Raw genomic sequence first — 12,635 nt, forward strand, 5'->3', positions numbered from 1 at the left:
AATAAATGCAAATTTTACTCATCTACATTTCTCTTGCTGTCGTATTTCCTAGTGTTGATCCGAGTTTTTCTGCTTGTGTGTCCACATTTCTTAACACTCCAGTCTCGCAGCTGTTGCCTCTTTTCTTCCTTAATACTTTTTTGTATTCTCAGATGGCCCATTCTGCTTTTTAACCTGTCCATCTTTTCCCCCCCTGTTGCAGATGGTAGAAACAACAGAATAAAAATGCAGAGATCTGCAGCCCAGTGCTCAGGAAAAGACAAGTCTCTATTCCCTTCCTTCCTCCTGAGAGTTGGGGAGAGGCAAATCTTGAAGGTAATTTCCTCTTCTCTCTTTGAAACTGATTTCAAAAAGCTGTCAGTCTGTGTCATGCAGTCTTCACTCAGGTGAAACGTGTGCCTTTACCCTTGCTGTCACTTTTTGCCACTAACTAGAAGGGGTGTAAGCAGGGAAGTGATGAACTGTGCCTGGCATTGTTAACAGCTGGAATTCAAGTAACTACATCAACATTGTAACCACAGGCAGGGCCACAGCCAGGGCTACAGCAGGATGTGAAAGTTCTGATTTTGTGAAACAAGTAATTTGTAAGTTTTATGAGTTATTCTAGGGGTTTGGAATAATAGGATGAGGGAAAGCCTGTTTTCCACTTTGGAACCCTTCTTCATGTTCAGATTTCTGTTTCAGAGGATGGACGTGACAGCCAAGGTAGGCTTGGTGTGCTTTGCCCAACTTGGCACCTGCACTGAAAAAGTTTTCAGAGTAACCAAAGCAAAACAGGCTGACCTTAAACTTGTCTTGCTGTGAATTGCAGCAGCAGGAGAACTCTGCTTACCAACCCCCAGAGCCAGGAGAACAAATTTATAGGCTGAATGTTCCTACTAGTTTGTCATTTTAGTTTTCGGGTTTGTTTGTTTTCTCCACAGTCCTCAAAAGAATTCCCTTTCCTTCTGGCAGATGGCACATGGACAGATCCCCGCAAACCAGCCTGTTTCAAAGAACTGTCCTGTCTGTGAGTACAAGACTTGTCTCGTCTCAGTGTCTCTCCAAAAAGCACAGGAAGAGAAAGAAAACTATTAATAATCTTCTAGGCTGACCTTTACGTTTTCTTGTTATATTACATTCTCAGGGGTGTGTTCATCAGAGGAACGAACCCTGGGTCCCAGAGGAGAAGGCATTACAACAGTGGAGACAGAATGAGTCATGTGGGCATCTTGAGCCTGATGTGAGATGGATTTATCCCTGCAACAGGCAGACACTGCTGCCGAATCCTGGCTAACACTGATGTGCAAAGTGAACTTCCCTGCCGTGTAGCGATTTCATTCTTACACTTAATAATTGCTGTACCAATTGAAGGAGATTTTGAAAGAGAAATTTGCACCAGGAAGACACCTAACTTGTGAGCAAGCACCGGGAGGAGAAATGGAGATTTCAGTGAGAACCACACGGGCTATTTGCAGAGGACAGGCTACAGCACAGAGAGCTGGTTGGAAAGCTTTAATTCCAGAGTGCAGGATGTGTGGCCAGGCCCCAGAGAGCATTAGTCATCTCATAAGTGAATGCTCAGAGCTGGCCGGAGATGAGTACAAAATACAGCATGACAAAGCTGGCAGTGCTGTGCACAGCCCATGCTGCCAGGGAAGGGGGTACGGCCACAATCAGCATCATCGCCCCAGGCCGGGTAAATCGAGAGAACCGAGGAGCTGAATGTGAAGTTTGTTACCAGAAGGCAGATGTGGTGCCTTCAGAGGAAGTTCATCAGTAACTTCTCCACTGGATGACGGCACTGGCAGAAAATAACAAGAAGTCACTGACAAATATGTGTGGCAGGAAGTGAATTAAAACTGGGGCATGAAAATGGCACAGGTCTTGGTGTCCTTCTCTCCAGCGGGCTCAGGTGTTGTGTCGAGGAGCTCAGGCGCGGTATCCAAGGCGGACACGAGCTCTCCGCGGACCAGGGCTCACCCTGGCACCGCAGCATCCTCACGATGGGATGTCGGCTCAGGTCCCGTACCCGGCAAAAGCCGGGGTGAAACGTCAAACCAGCGCCGGCTCCGGCGTTCTGGGGTGCGGGGAACGGGGAGCGCTGACCCCCGGGGCAGGAGGAGAGCCCGCGGAGAGCCCGCAGGTCCCCGGGCGCTGCCCGCGGGGGGGGCGCGGGGGCCGCTCCCCCGCAGGGCCGGCGCTGCGGCGGGGGCCGCTTTCCAGAGAATACGGTAAACATGTCCGCATCACGTGCGGCCGCTCCCGCCGGCCGCGGCGCGGGACCGGCCGGGAGGGCGGGACGGGACGGGACCCGCGCTCCGCCGGCCGAGCGGGGCCGCTTTAAGAAGCCGCCGGGCGCCGCCGCCTCGCCCTGCCCGCCCCGGCGGAGAGCGATGCCCGCGGCGCCGTAGGGCGGGCGGCTCCGGCACCATGGGGCTGTGCTACAGCCTGCGCTCCCGCCTGGCCGCCGCGCACCCCTCCGCGCCCTACGGCAGCCGCGGCGAGCCGGACGCCCCCGCGCCGGCGGAGCACGGGGACCCGCAGGTGCGGCACCGGCTGCGGCAGGACCTGGTGGCCAAGGAGCGGGCGGACAAGAAGCGGAGCAAGAGCATCGACAAGACGCTGAAGGCGGAGAAGCGCGAGTACAAGCAGACGCACCGGCTGCTGCTGCTGGGTGAGCGGGGCGGCGCGGCGCGGTTCGGTTCGGCCCGGCCCGGCAGGTGCGGGGCCCGAGGCCGCCGCCGGTGCCCGAGCGGGCGGAGGGGGCGGCGGCCGCGGGGGCACCGGGGCGGGGCGGGCGCGCACGTGGCGGCGGCGCCGGGCGGGGGCTCCGGAGGCTCGGCGGGGCTGCGGCGGCGCGGGGGGAACGGGAACGGGATTTGCCGTGCCCGGCCGGGGGTACCGGGGCTGAGGGGGTCCGTGCCCGGCCGCGCCCGCCGCTGCGTGTGCGGTAGGAGCCGGTGGCCGGCCCGAGGGAAGGAGCGGCCGCGCCCCCGTGAAGGTGATGCTCCGCAACGGGGCCGCGGCCGCCCGTCCGCACGCCGGCTGCTCGCACAGAGCCGCGCAGCGGGACCGCGGGGGCCGGGCTGGGGCGGCTGTGCCGCACGGAGGAAGCCCGAGTTTTCTGTGTGCGGGAGGGATTTGCCGTTGTCCGCTCCGCCTCCCCGAATGCACAGCGGGGAGATGCAGCCTCTCGGGCAGTGCGGTTCCATCCGGCGCTGCCCCGTGCACCAGCCCTTGTTCCCCGCACGGCAGCTCGTCCCTGCCCTGGAGTGCGCAGGGCTCACGGGCAGGGATGCTCCTGCGCGGCGACAGCGCCGGCACTGCCCTCTCGAGGGGTGCCCTATGGAAAGGCATTTTAATTATTCAATTGTGTGATGCCTGAGCTTGTGTAGTACACGACCCCAACCCAAACAGGCTTAGAAAGTCATGTATTGGCCTTCAGGTAAGTGGAAGGAGGCTGGAAATGTTTCTACTTCTCCTCCCCCCAGTGCAATGCAGGTGGAATACAGGTTACCCTGAGCATCTTGGAATAATAAAGAATATTTTCAAATGTTCACACATAATTTAAGCCTCTCACCCTTGGAGCGTGCGTGGTTCCGCAGGGCATAAACAGCAAAATTTGGCCTTCATCTTATTGGTGTGTGCTTGCAGCCTGTAATAGAGGAGCAGAATTTTAAGGAGCTTTAGAAAACAATATTGGACCTAGTCTTCTGCATCTTGATGGTACAAGTTTCTATTCCAGAAGCAGAGCTTCTTTTGATGTGGTTGCAGCTTTACTGATGCAAGTCAGTTCATAAAGGTGTCCCTCCTTCTCATGGGAAGGGGGTTGAGCAACACTGTGGGAAGAGTAAAGCTCATGTGCTGTGACTGTTGGTAAGGAATCACACCTCTACCCAACACGCATTCCTTTCGAGCACACTATACCTGTAGGTGTGTTATCATTTGCTGTTTGGTTTTAATTTATTTCCAGTTTGTTCTGTAGTGAACAAATGCATGAAGGAGGAGCCGTGAGAACTTTTTCTTTCTTTGTAGATTAAATAAGTCAGAAAAAACCCAACAGCAGGGCTAGTTTTGATGTTAATCTGCAAGCCGTTAAGTCATAAAGGCTATCTGATACAGGCTTCTGTAGGCAGTATTTCAGTTGCCTGGTTTTTAATAAAGAGCTGGGTTTTGCTGCCATGACATTGAACGCTGAGTGAGTTAAACAACACATCTGAGTGGTTTAGCGTTGTCTACGGTGAAGCCAACAGAGCTTTCTTTGTCGAAATACTGATTTATAAATCTGATGGATATGAGTCAGTGTTATGCTGGCAGTCGTTTATTATATTTCAGCCTGGACTTGAATAGCAGGAAGTCACTTTTTGGCCCTCTTGTAAATCTTGGGATGCCTAAGAGACCCATTTCCCTGCTCCTTGCACAGGGACTGTCAGTTTTCCAGTTAGCTTCCTTCCCTTGCTGCTTCTCCCCTGCATCCCACTCTCACTGTTCCTTTGAGAATTTTCTGTTTCTGAACTGGAATATGAAGTTTGGGGTACATTTGGTGGTCCTTCATGTACATGAGCAGGTATTGCTGCCACAGCTGAGTGTGTCTGTGCTGAGATTGCTTAGGGATTGCACACACAAATGGAGCAGGAGGGTGATGTTGAATGCAGGGGGCAGGAGCATCCAGCTGGGGTTTAAAGCTGCGGCTGAGTCTTTCTCTAAGGAATGGAGTTAGGGTGGGGGAAAAGTGCAGAGCCAGGAACGTCTCCTTGCTTGGGCTGAAGCTCAATAGCAAAAGCTGCAGTAGACACTTGGAGTTTCTCACTTTTGTTGCCAGTTTTTTGGCCGGCGTGCTCCTATAGGAGTGCATCGCTGACATGGACAGCGAAGGACACCAGGGGTGCCAGCTCTTTCTTTGAGAGTAACAGATTTTAAATCAAAACTGCTCTGATGTTTCAGGTCTGTCCTGTCCCCAAGGCTAAATTATTTGTATCATATGGCTGCAGTAGCTCATGCACTTCCAAGGGCTGTGCTGGGAATGTGGAGTGTTCCTTCCTATGGCTGGGCTGTACCGGGCACAGGCAGTGCACAAAGCGCTGTGTGGTTGGGTGTTGTAGTGTGTGTGTAACTTACGTGTCTGTTACTCCGACTATCACTCAGGTTATGTTCTTCAGCACACCTGAGACTTTTGTTCCCACGTTGTAGCTCCTTTTTTTTTGGAAGGACAAGTTTGTAATTTTATCTGGGTGCTCAGGGGTGTGCAATGTAGTTACTCAATGGGCAGCTTTATGCTGTTAATTGATTTAGGTTTCTTTAATAATTTTTCAGTCCTTTTTCATCACCACTGTTGTATAAGATAAAATCTCAAACCCTGGAACTTCTTCTGATTTCAGTGGAGCAAAGATCTTGCATCTGCTTTGTTTTGGAGGCAATAATCTGACTTTGTACTTGCAGCAGAGTAGTGGGAGGTTTTTTGCTTTGTTTTTGTGAAATGCTCAACCAGGTGTAATCTCACTGGATTTTGTTTAGTGAATTGTACAAAGTCTTGAAGTCACAACTTCAAGATTACAATCGCTGTTATGTTGGCAGCATAGTGTGAGTTCAGGGATACTACTGGGAATAGGAGGTGATTTTTCATTGCATGGGGGTTGTTTTTTTGTTGGAGAACAATCCTGGCTCCAAAAGCGAAAGTTTGTCGTTATGGGGGAAAAGATTTTAAACTTTGTCATAAAACAATTCCACTGCCCGTGTTCTTTCTTACTGGTGACAGCAATGTGGGTTTTCCTCTTTCTTTTTATTTTTCTTTTAAAGACTTGAAAGTATGAATCTGGTTTGCTATAAGAGAGTGAACTTGGGCTGGTCCCCTCTCAGTGCTTTGCCAATCTCTGTGTACTTGGCTTTTTCACTCTCTCCGGCTGAACTCTTGCCTATGTAAAAAAGTACTTGTAGCTTATTCCCATCTTGGAAAGGAACTGTGGATATCAATATACGAATAGAGATATATGCACTTGTCACCCTAAATATTTATAGGTAACTACAGCTTATAAAATAACAACCATTCTGAATCTTCCCCTACATCAGTGCTTAAGTAAAAATGGTTTTAACAAATATTTATGCTGGTGCAAATATGAATATAGGGCATGCAAATGGAAAGTTTTTTGGGGAAATATATTGTACAGAAGAAAAACACACTTCATAAAGCTGGGAAATATCAGCGTGAAGACTGACCACAGTCATCCTCTCTGTGTGTGCTGCATGGTGAGCCCCTGCCTGCCAGAGAATTAAAGACTGTCTTGTATGGTTTACATTGTATTTTTTTCCACAGGACTGGTACTTCATTCAGGGCACAAGATGGATGTTGTGTAGTGAATGAGCAGCTATTCAATATTCTTATCCTCCTCATACAATGTGTCACCCTGTGCCCTATTTGCGACACTCCATCCATACCCTGCGCTGAATAAAGAACTGTTGAACTCTTCATGCTGTAGCACTGATCACTGCAGGGACTGAATGCTTCACAAATGTCAGTGCATGGCACTGCTGTGAAATGAGGTGGTATCCTCCTCCTTCTGTGGACGCTGGAGGGGGAAATGCCACCAAAGACTAATGCTGAAATTGTCCAAGGGCACCACGGATTTTATATGCCCTGTCTTTGCCAAACACTAATTTTAATCCATAGTACCCAACTTTTTTTTTTTTTTTTTTTTTTAGTAAGTAAGTTCTGTATTTAGATCATGGACCTCGCTGTTGTGAACACTTAGCACTTTTGCAAAGGGAGCTGAAGGTGCTCTGAAGTGCAGCCCAGGAGCGAGAAGCACAGCTGGTTATCCCTGATGCAAGCTGTGTGCTGCTCTGCTGGTCGGGGCAGCTTTGTGGCAGACTGAAGCTGTAATTGCTAATCCCACAAAATGTTCCTTCTCTTGTGGTGATTCCCTATCTTGCTAGCTCACAGGGAGGTTATCTTTGCACTTCTTTTCTTGGGATAGTATTGGAGAGGAAGACACCCAGTTATAAGGACAGGCATGTGCTCAAGCACTTGACAAAATCCCATCTTGTTGACACGAATTTCATTCACTTGCAACCAGTTTGTTTCTTGAGCCCCATGTATTATGAGCTGCAAGAGAGGGCACTCATCCTGCTGAAAAGCATGTTATCCTTATCAGAAGATCATGTAAAAGATGTACAGGACAAAATAAACCAAAAATGTAGAGAGAATCTTTATCCTGGTGCTTCCTAATTCTCAAGACCAAGATTTTTCACACTAAACACACATGTTGGGATTAAATTTCCCCTTTAAGAAAAGCAGCAATAGGACAAAAAAAAAAAAAAAAATCCCAGGGAATGCCAGTGATGTGTGTATCTTGTAGCGCTGCACACTGTGATACCAGCTGGAGAGGCAGCAGTGTGCACTTCTCCAAATGGATTGTCTTTAGTGGTGAAGGAATTACAATATTTTCCAATTGGGCTCCCAGTAATTACCAGATACTACAAGAACACTTGGACATGGGAATCTCTGTGGTTTCCATCTGCCCAGTGCAGACATGACAGTCCTGCTGTGGACAGCAAGGAGGTGAAATGATAATTATGGATCTTCCTTTGCCATGAGGAGCCCCTGCAAGAGGAGTCCTACTCAGTTCCCACTGCTGTATCCAAAATGCCTTTTCAGTTGGAAAATGGAGATCTTCTGGATTGGAATATGTTCACCCCAACCAAAAATAACTAGGAAGCTTTGCAAATTTTAAGAAAGCTTTACCCAGTGTGCAAGCAATGCTGGCTGCACCTGTGATGTGATTTGTGATTGATTACTGAATTTCAGAACAACTTAGTGTCCTCAGCAGTGAAACCTCTATGCTTTAGATCCCTTTGTAAAGTAATTTCTCTCCTGCTCTCATGGTAAATTTCATAAGAAGGAAAGAGGCAAGCTACTTCTCATTTCCTGCTCTGTTTTGTTTTGGTTGGTTTTGGTTTTGTTTGTTTGTTTTTTCCTTGAGAGCTCCTGATAGTGACTTTCCTCCACATAAACAAAAAGATCATTAGTCTCAGGCAGACACATACATGATGGGGAGAGCTTCAGCCAGCGTATTTGAAGTTTGGCAAAGTCTGAGCTGCTTCAAACAGGGTCTGGCAGGGGAAGGTGTGTGAAAAGCTGGAGCTGCACTGCTCTGAGTGTGTGAGAATGGAGGGCTGCTAATGGATGGCAATGCTGTGTGAGGCAAGGTGGATGTTCTCTCCAGGGAAATGAACTGCAAACTAATTACTTTCAAAGTTGTAACTAATACTGAAGGGATGCTCCATGCACGTGGAAGCAAGAATTTTTGTGGGAAGGGGGTGAGGAGTCTGAAGGATCCCCTGATCCCCCAGACTAACCATGCCTGTGCAGTCACACAGCAGGATAAATGTACATAGTTTCTCCCTTTCCCCAGCAGAGATGCCATCTCTGTGTAGTGGTAATCTGGTTTTTACACTCATTAAATGCCTGGTGGCATAAAGATCATCATCCATCACTCTAGAGAGGCTGCATTCATCTGTAGCCATGGATCTAATTTCAGTTATCTGGGATTTTTTTTTTTTATTTTTAAAGCTCAAACTCCACCCCAACAGTGCTCTCTTTCTGACTGACTTTTTTGAGCTTGTGATCCTGTTGCTTGGTCAGCACCATCTGCTTCCAGAGCAGGCAAAATGTCCTGCTTGCTTCTGTGCCACTGCTGCCACCATTCTCCACTGGGACATCTTAAATTGAACTGTCTCCTGTGCAAGGGCTTCCCTAGAGGAAAAGCCTGGAGGGGTGCAGTTAATTACACGCAGTTCTTCCCTGGCTCCCTTAAATTTGGGAGTGTCCTTATTCACAAATATGCATGATTTCATTGAATTTCGTTCTAATTGCCACAATTTAAAAATGTCAGGAAAAGAACTGGGCAATTCCCTGGTGTGAGGACAACTCAGATGCTTTTCATGAGAAAGCCCAGTTACCAGGCATATAAATCCATGATGGTTTAGATACTCAGACCTGAAGAATGTGTCTTGAGAAGAGAAGTTGAACTCCATGACTTATTCTTATTGTTCCCCTGCTCAGTGAAGCAATTGAGAACCAAGCCATGCAAGCTTTATAAATAGCTCAGCCAAAGTTTTCTTTACTTCCTCTAATGTGTTCCCTCTACAAAGAAAACCCACAGTGTCTGTGTCTGGGCAGCATTTTAAAAGATCTGTATGTCACTAAGAGGGCAGAAAAGTTGATGGGTACTCTCTGCATTGTGGGGAAGACAGCAGGTGTCACACAGATGTCAGAAAGTTGGTATTTTTATTTTGCCAAGTGAAGGAAGGGGGTGCTGAGGAGGATGGGTTGGTTCCTAGCATGAAATAAGATGCACTTTTATAATCTAGAGTCTTGCTCTGTTTAGCCACTTCTGTCTCAGTGTTTTGGAAGAGGGAACAAGTGCAGTCACAGATGTGCTTCCTCTGCATTATGTCACAGGAGACTTAAACCCAAATAAGTTGCTTTTATAATGTAATGCTTGCATTTTGAGAGCATTCTTCTGATTTTGAAATCAGTCACATCTTGCCCTTGTGCCATTTTCTGACTGCTGAAGCTGCCTTGCAGAGCAGCTTGTGAGGTGTGTGCTGCTCCCCTGGGCAGCCAGAAACCTGAGCCTCAACTGCCAATTGTTCCTGTCACATTGCAGAGATTTTAGATTTCACTGATACCCTGGAACAATTCGGATTGTGGGCTTGCTCCTGGTGAATGTGTGTTGTGTGCCAGCCCCTGCAGGGCCCAAAGGGTGGTGGAAGGGATTTTCGAGGCTTTAGTCTTTTCTGACAGTTAAATTTTGCTTACAGCAGTTCGAGTGAGACCCCAACAGCTGGGCAGTCCTGTCAGGCACTTTGTTGGAGATGATGAGCTGTGCTGGCTTCTTGGTGGAGGTGACAAACACATCTGAGTCCACGTGCCCTGGAGAGCAGAGCCTGGAGTGGAAAGCAGCAGCTTGTCTCACAGACCACGGGTGCTCTGGTCCCTGGGGCACGTAGGACTTGGGCTGTGCCTGCTTGGCAGCTCTGATGGGGGGATGCTGCTGCAGGGATGAGGGAAAAAAAGGCACTTTTTAGGGTCTGACCTTCTGTTTCTCTGTGTCATCCTCATTGCACTCACACCACCTCTTCCTCTTTCCCACCCCACCTCCCCACTGAACACAATTTTTAGTTTGTGGGCTGTATTTGTTTGGGTTTGCATTTTTCCTGGTTGTTTTTCATGCTGAAATCTCAGGATCACTGGTTGGCTGGGAGGTTTTCTGGAGCACAGAGGGATTTGTGCAACTGGGACTTAGCACAGGGAGGAAATGTAGATACTGAGCAGAAGGGGATGGTATTGTGAGCTGAAAATCTGCATTCAAATGGTTTGGGTTTTTTATAAATACCAGTTAAAACTGTCTGCTTGGGAGAAAAATACTGTGAAATACTGTCTTGATGCTTTCCCTGCCTTACCTCCACACAGGAAATTCACCATTTGATGTAACCGATTTTTTCCTGCTGATGAAAAGCATGGAACAAGTTCCTTTTAGACTGTAAAAGCTGGAAGATATTTTCTCCCCTGATCCCTTAACACTACCTGTGCTCTCATTTCTCCCAGCTTCTGTGAAGTTCAGCCTCATCTGCAGCATTTTGTGGCTTTAGTGGTGAGGGATGCAGGACTTCACTTGCTCATATTTCAGCAGAATATGTATTTGTTTTTAACAGCACTTCAGATACTCATCTGTTTCCCCCAAACAGAAATAAACATGAAATCTGAGTGGCTAGTTCTTAAATATGTATGGAATTATTCATGTGAGCAAGGGCAGTGTCCACTGTCCCCTCAGAGTCACCTGTGTGCTGCCATCCCACCTGGACACTCCATCCCTTGGGCAAGGCACAGGGAAATACCTTGAAACTGGGATGTAACCCACTTCAGTGCAGAATCAGCCAAGGTAGCCTGAAGATCACTGTCAAGCCCAAATGGGAGTTTTATGGTACAAAGGAATTTAAGAAAATGTTATTTGAAACTATGTTTGCCGTTGAATCATTCTGCATTAGGAGGTTTGAGATTCTGTTGCTTCTAGTAGAGGACTAAGCAAATTCTAAATACTGCAAAGGTATATAGTGTTCAGGATTATTTTGGGAGGGGGCTGAGGAAAGGCCTGATAAGTTATGTACTTGACCGCATGTAGTTAAAAATATTATTTGGAATATAAACTTCCTTGTCTGAAGACCAGCTTTATGCACGAAGTCAAAAAGCACAAAAAGCAGTTCTCCTCCTGGCCTCCATAAGTATACCTTAATGCTGCTGAATCCTGGAAATTATGCAGGGCATGCTTTTTAAATGTTGATTTTGACTTCTTGCCTGGGACCAAGTGTAAAGCCTTTCCAAGGAAATACTTAGAAGACTTGCAATGAAACCCAAAAGCTGCTGCCAAACCTTAGTTTTCAGAAAGGGAGTAGGGGGCAATCCAGCCTGTTAAAAACTTCCAGTTGTTTGTAATTAAATCCACTTCTTCTGTGCACAATAAACATATACTTAGAAAAAGATCATTTTACATAATACTTATGTGGTTTAATGCTGCTTTTCAGCTGCTAAAAATCAAGCAGTAGGTTTGCTATTTTTGTCTGGGAAGGTTACTGAGAGCTGGGGAGCCAGGGCTGATGCAGCTGTGCCACCGCAGTGGCACGGATCCATGCATCCAGTGGCGACACACAAAGCGAGCCAGGGAATCCTTTTCTCATCATGAACCATCTTTCCCACTAGTTCAAGTTTGTTTTGGATTGACAGGGATGGGAATGAGGAGGAGATAAAAATATCCCGTCCGCACGTCCCTCCTGGCCAGCAGCAGCACCGCTCGTGGCTTTGGTGGAAACACTGGGGTTGCAGGAATTTCTCATCACTTTGGGGGCTGGCAGGAGGCAGGACCACCAAATCCTCACCACCCTGAGCTTGGTCTGCCACGGTTCATTCAAGATTATTTCAAATCCGCTGCCATCGTTTGTCTGGATGATGGGACGTGTAGGGTGAGGGTGACAGCCTGATGTGAGTTTATCCAAGAGATAAATTTTATATTCACTCTTGACAAGGGAGGGGATTTTTTCCCAGGATGGCATGGAGAAATTGTCAGTTTTTACTGGGCAGGTTGCTGGAGGGGTTGGGTGCTGTGATGGAGTATACACAAGGCCTAGAAAGAGCAGAGAGGAGCAGCTTAGAGGTATTATCTCATAAGTGACATAAGAAAAACTATGAAGCCTTGTAGAGCAGATTTGTTAGGATTTGAGATGAAAATCCCTGTTGCTTGCTGAGATTATCCCCCAGCATATGGCAGGGAATGTAGCAGAGAGATAGAATTAGCTGCTAATGATCTGGACACCTCTTGAAAACAGATGTTTATAGTCCCATATAACTGCTTGCTATTTTGTTTGTCCAAAATCTGGATTAGTCAACAACAGGCCTGGCATGATATTAGAATGCTTACTATCTTCATTTCCCACCTATCTCACCCAGTACAGATCACCTCTTTCTTAGGAGTACTGCTGGAGTAATCTACTGTGAAATTGGGATGGAGAATTAGGGAAATGGCTCTCACCACAGTGCCGGCAGATGGAGTTAGCCAAGGGCAGGGAGTGGTGGGGAAGCTGCAGACATCTCCTTGAGCAAC

General features: G+C 47.8%; 1 protein-coding gene across 1 annotated transcript in view; it reads left to right on the forward strand.

Annotated features, from left to right (window-relative positions):
- The first annotated feature begins 2,391 nt into the window (after window positions 1-2,391).
- Window positions 2,392-12,635, forward strand: part of GNAS (GNAS complex locus) — a 131,093-nt gene continuing 120,849 nt past the window's right edge. Inside the window, exon 1 of the mRNA XM_040079655.1 lies at window positions 2,392-2,656. Coding sequence (XP_039935589.1) covers window positions 2,413-2,656 — 244 coding nt within the window. The 5' untranslated portion in view covers window positions 2,392-2,412. The remainder of the gene's footprint in view (window positions 2,657-12,635) is intronic.

The sequence above is a fragment of the Hirundo rustica genome, chromosome 16 (genome assembly GCF_015227805.2).
Source record: "Hirundo rustica isolate bHirRus1 chromosome 16, bHirRus1.pri.v3, whole genome shotgun sequence".
In the NCBI taxonomy this organism is placed as follows: Eukaryota; Metazoa; Chordata; class Aves; order Passeriformes; family Hirundinidae; genus Hirundo; species Hirundo rustica.